Source organism: Oratosquilla oratoria, chromosome 27 (genome assembly GCF_046742065.1).
Source record: "Oratosquilla oratoria isolate Oo_2021 chromosome 27, ASM4674206v1, whole genome shotgun sequence".
Taxonomy (NCBI): Eukaryota; Metazoa; Arthropoda; class Malacostraca; order Stomatopoda; family Squillidae; genus Oratosquilla; species Oratosquilla oratoria.
In genome coordinates, this window is record NC_134803.1 from 36455976 (window position 1) to 36457533 (window position 1558).

Genomic DNA, 1558 nt, shown 5'->3' on the forward strand with positions numbered 1-1558 from the left:
CAAAATGTCAAGCCAAGTATTTTGCAGGAGAAAAGCCTTCCGATGGATTATTCAACAATTGTTGCCACAAAGGAAAGGTTATCCCTCCGTTAAGAAGAGAATTTCCACCTTACCTCATGTCGCTTCTATCAAATCCTGCAGATCCCCAGTACTCACATTTTAAGGAAAACATAAGGAACTATAATGCTTCATTGTCATTTGCATCAATGGGATCTAAGATTACAACCGAATGGCAGACAACCATATACATTCAGAGTTCATGGTATAATTTATCACAGAACATACCATATGCATCTAAATGACGGTCAAAGCAGACAATTTGCACAACTTTATGTTATCGACTCTGAGCAAGCCACAGATATAAGAACAGGAAACCCTACTAATGTAATATCAATATCAGAAATCTTACAAAATTTGGACTCCATTATCCGAGAGCATAACGTGTTTGCTGCAGCATTTAAAACATTACGTGAGGTTGAACTATATGAAGCAGAACAAGCTCAGAGAGAACAACGTCCTGAGTACATTATCAGCTTATTCTTCAATAGAGACAGAAATGCTGATAGAAGAAGATACAACCTACCAACTGTCAACGACATTGCGACGATTTTTCAAAATCCAGATGGAGAGCCTCCGTTTCATCGAGATTTCAAAGTTTATCCACGAAATGAGGATGCTCCATTGATTAACCTGAATATTCTTAGCCCAAATCTTGATCCTATGGCATATACTCTTTTTTTCCCTTTTGACGAACCTGGCTGGCAACCAAAGATGGAAGGTAATGCCAGACAAGGCATAAATCTTCGCCGAAGAAATGTAACAATGCTTCAGCAGAAGATATCTTAACCCATTAAACTCCGATGACAAGATGTCTTGTCATTTGGTCAAATAAAACCAAAAATCATAAAACACCAAAATGTTTGATCAAACACCAGAAAAATATGACGTCAGTCCTCGCTTCGCTGCGAGCGAAGCGAGGATTGACGTCATATTTTTCTGGTGTTTGATCAAACATTTTGGTGTTTTATAATTTTTTGTTTTATTTGACCAAATGACAAGACATCTTGTCATCGGAGTTTAATGGGTTAAACAGCCATCAGAGATGGTGAATTTAATCCACTTTTGCATGAAGGAAAATTATTTCAACAATGGATCGTGGATTCATATCTACAAGTTGAAGCAAATAAATTAAATTTCATAAAAACTCAGCAAAATCAATTGAAAGCTGAGAAATATCGTGGATTGGCTGATCATTTGAATAGAGTGGCAGGTGATGGTATTGTGCCGATAGGACGAACTGTCATACTGCCCTCTTCTTTTCAAGGCTCTCCAAGAAACATGCAAGAGAGATATCACGACGCAATGGCAATAGTGTTAAGACCAATCGATATGCGTCATCAAGATGTCGACCACTATTCCCAATTTTTGTAGCAGATGACTCGTTTTGGTCAAATAAAAATGCCGGTAAAAACATAAGAAAAATTCAAAGCGACGGAAAACAAATTAATTCTATTTATCTATATATAATCTAAAAGTTAATAAGGGGGAAATTTGGGTT

At 37.0% G+C, this 1558-nt stretch overlaps 1 protein-coding gene across 1 annotated transcript; it reads left to right on the forward strand.

Annotated features, from left to right (window-relative positions):
- Nucleotides 1-288: 288 nt before the first annotated feature.
- LOC143039804 (uncharacterized) lies at nucleotides 289-846 on the forward strand. Its single transcript, XM_076210052.1, has one exon. It carries the CDS (start codon nucleotides 289-291, stop codon nucleotides 844-846), a length of 558 nt encoding a protein of 185 aa, XP_076066167.1.
- Nucleotides 847-1558: the final 712 nt, after the last annotated feature.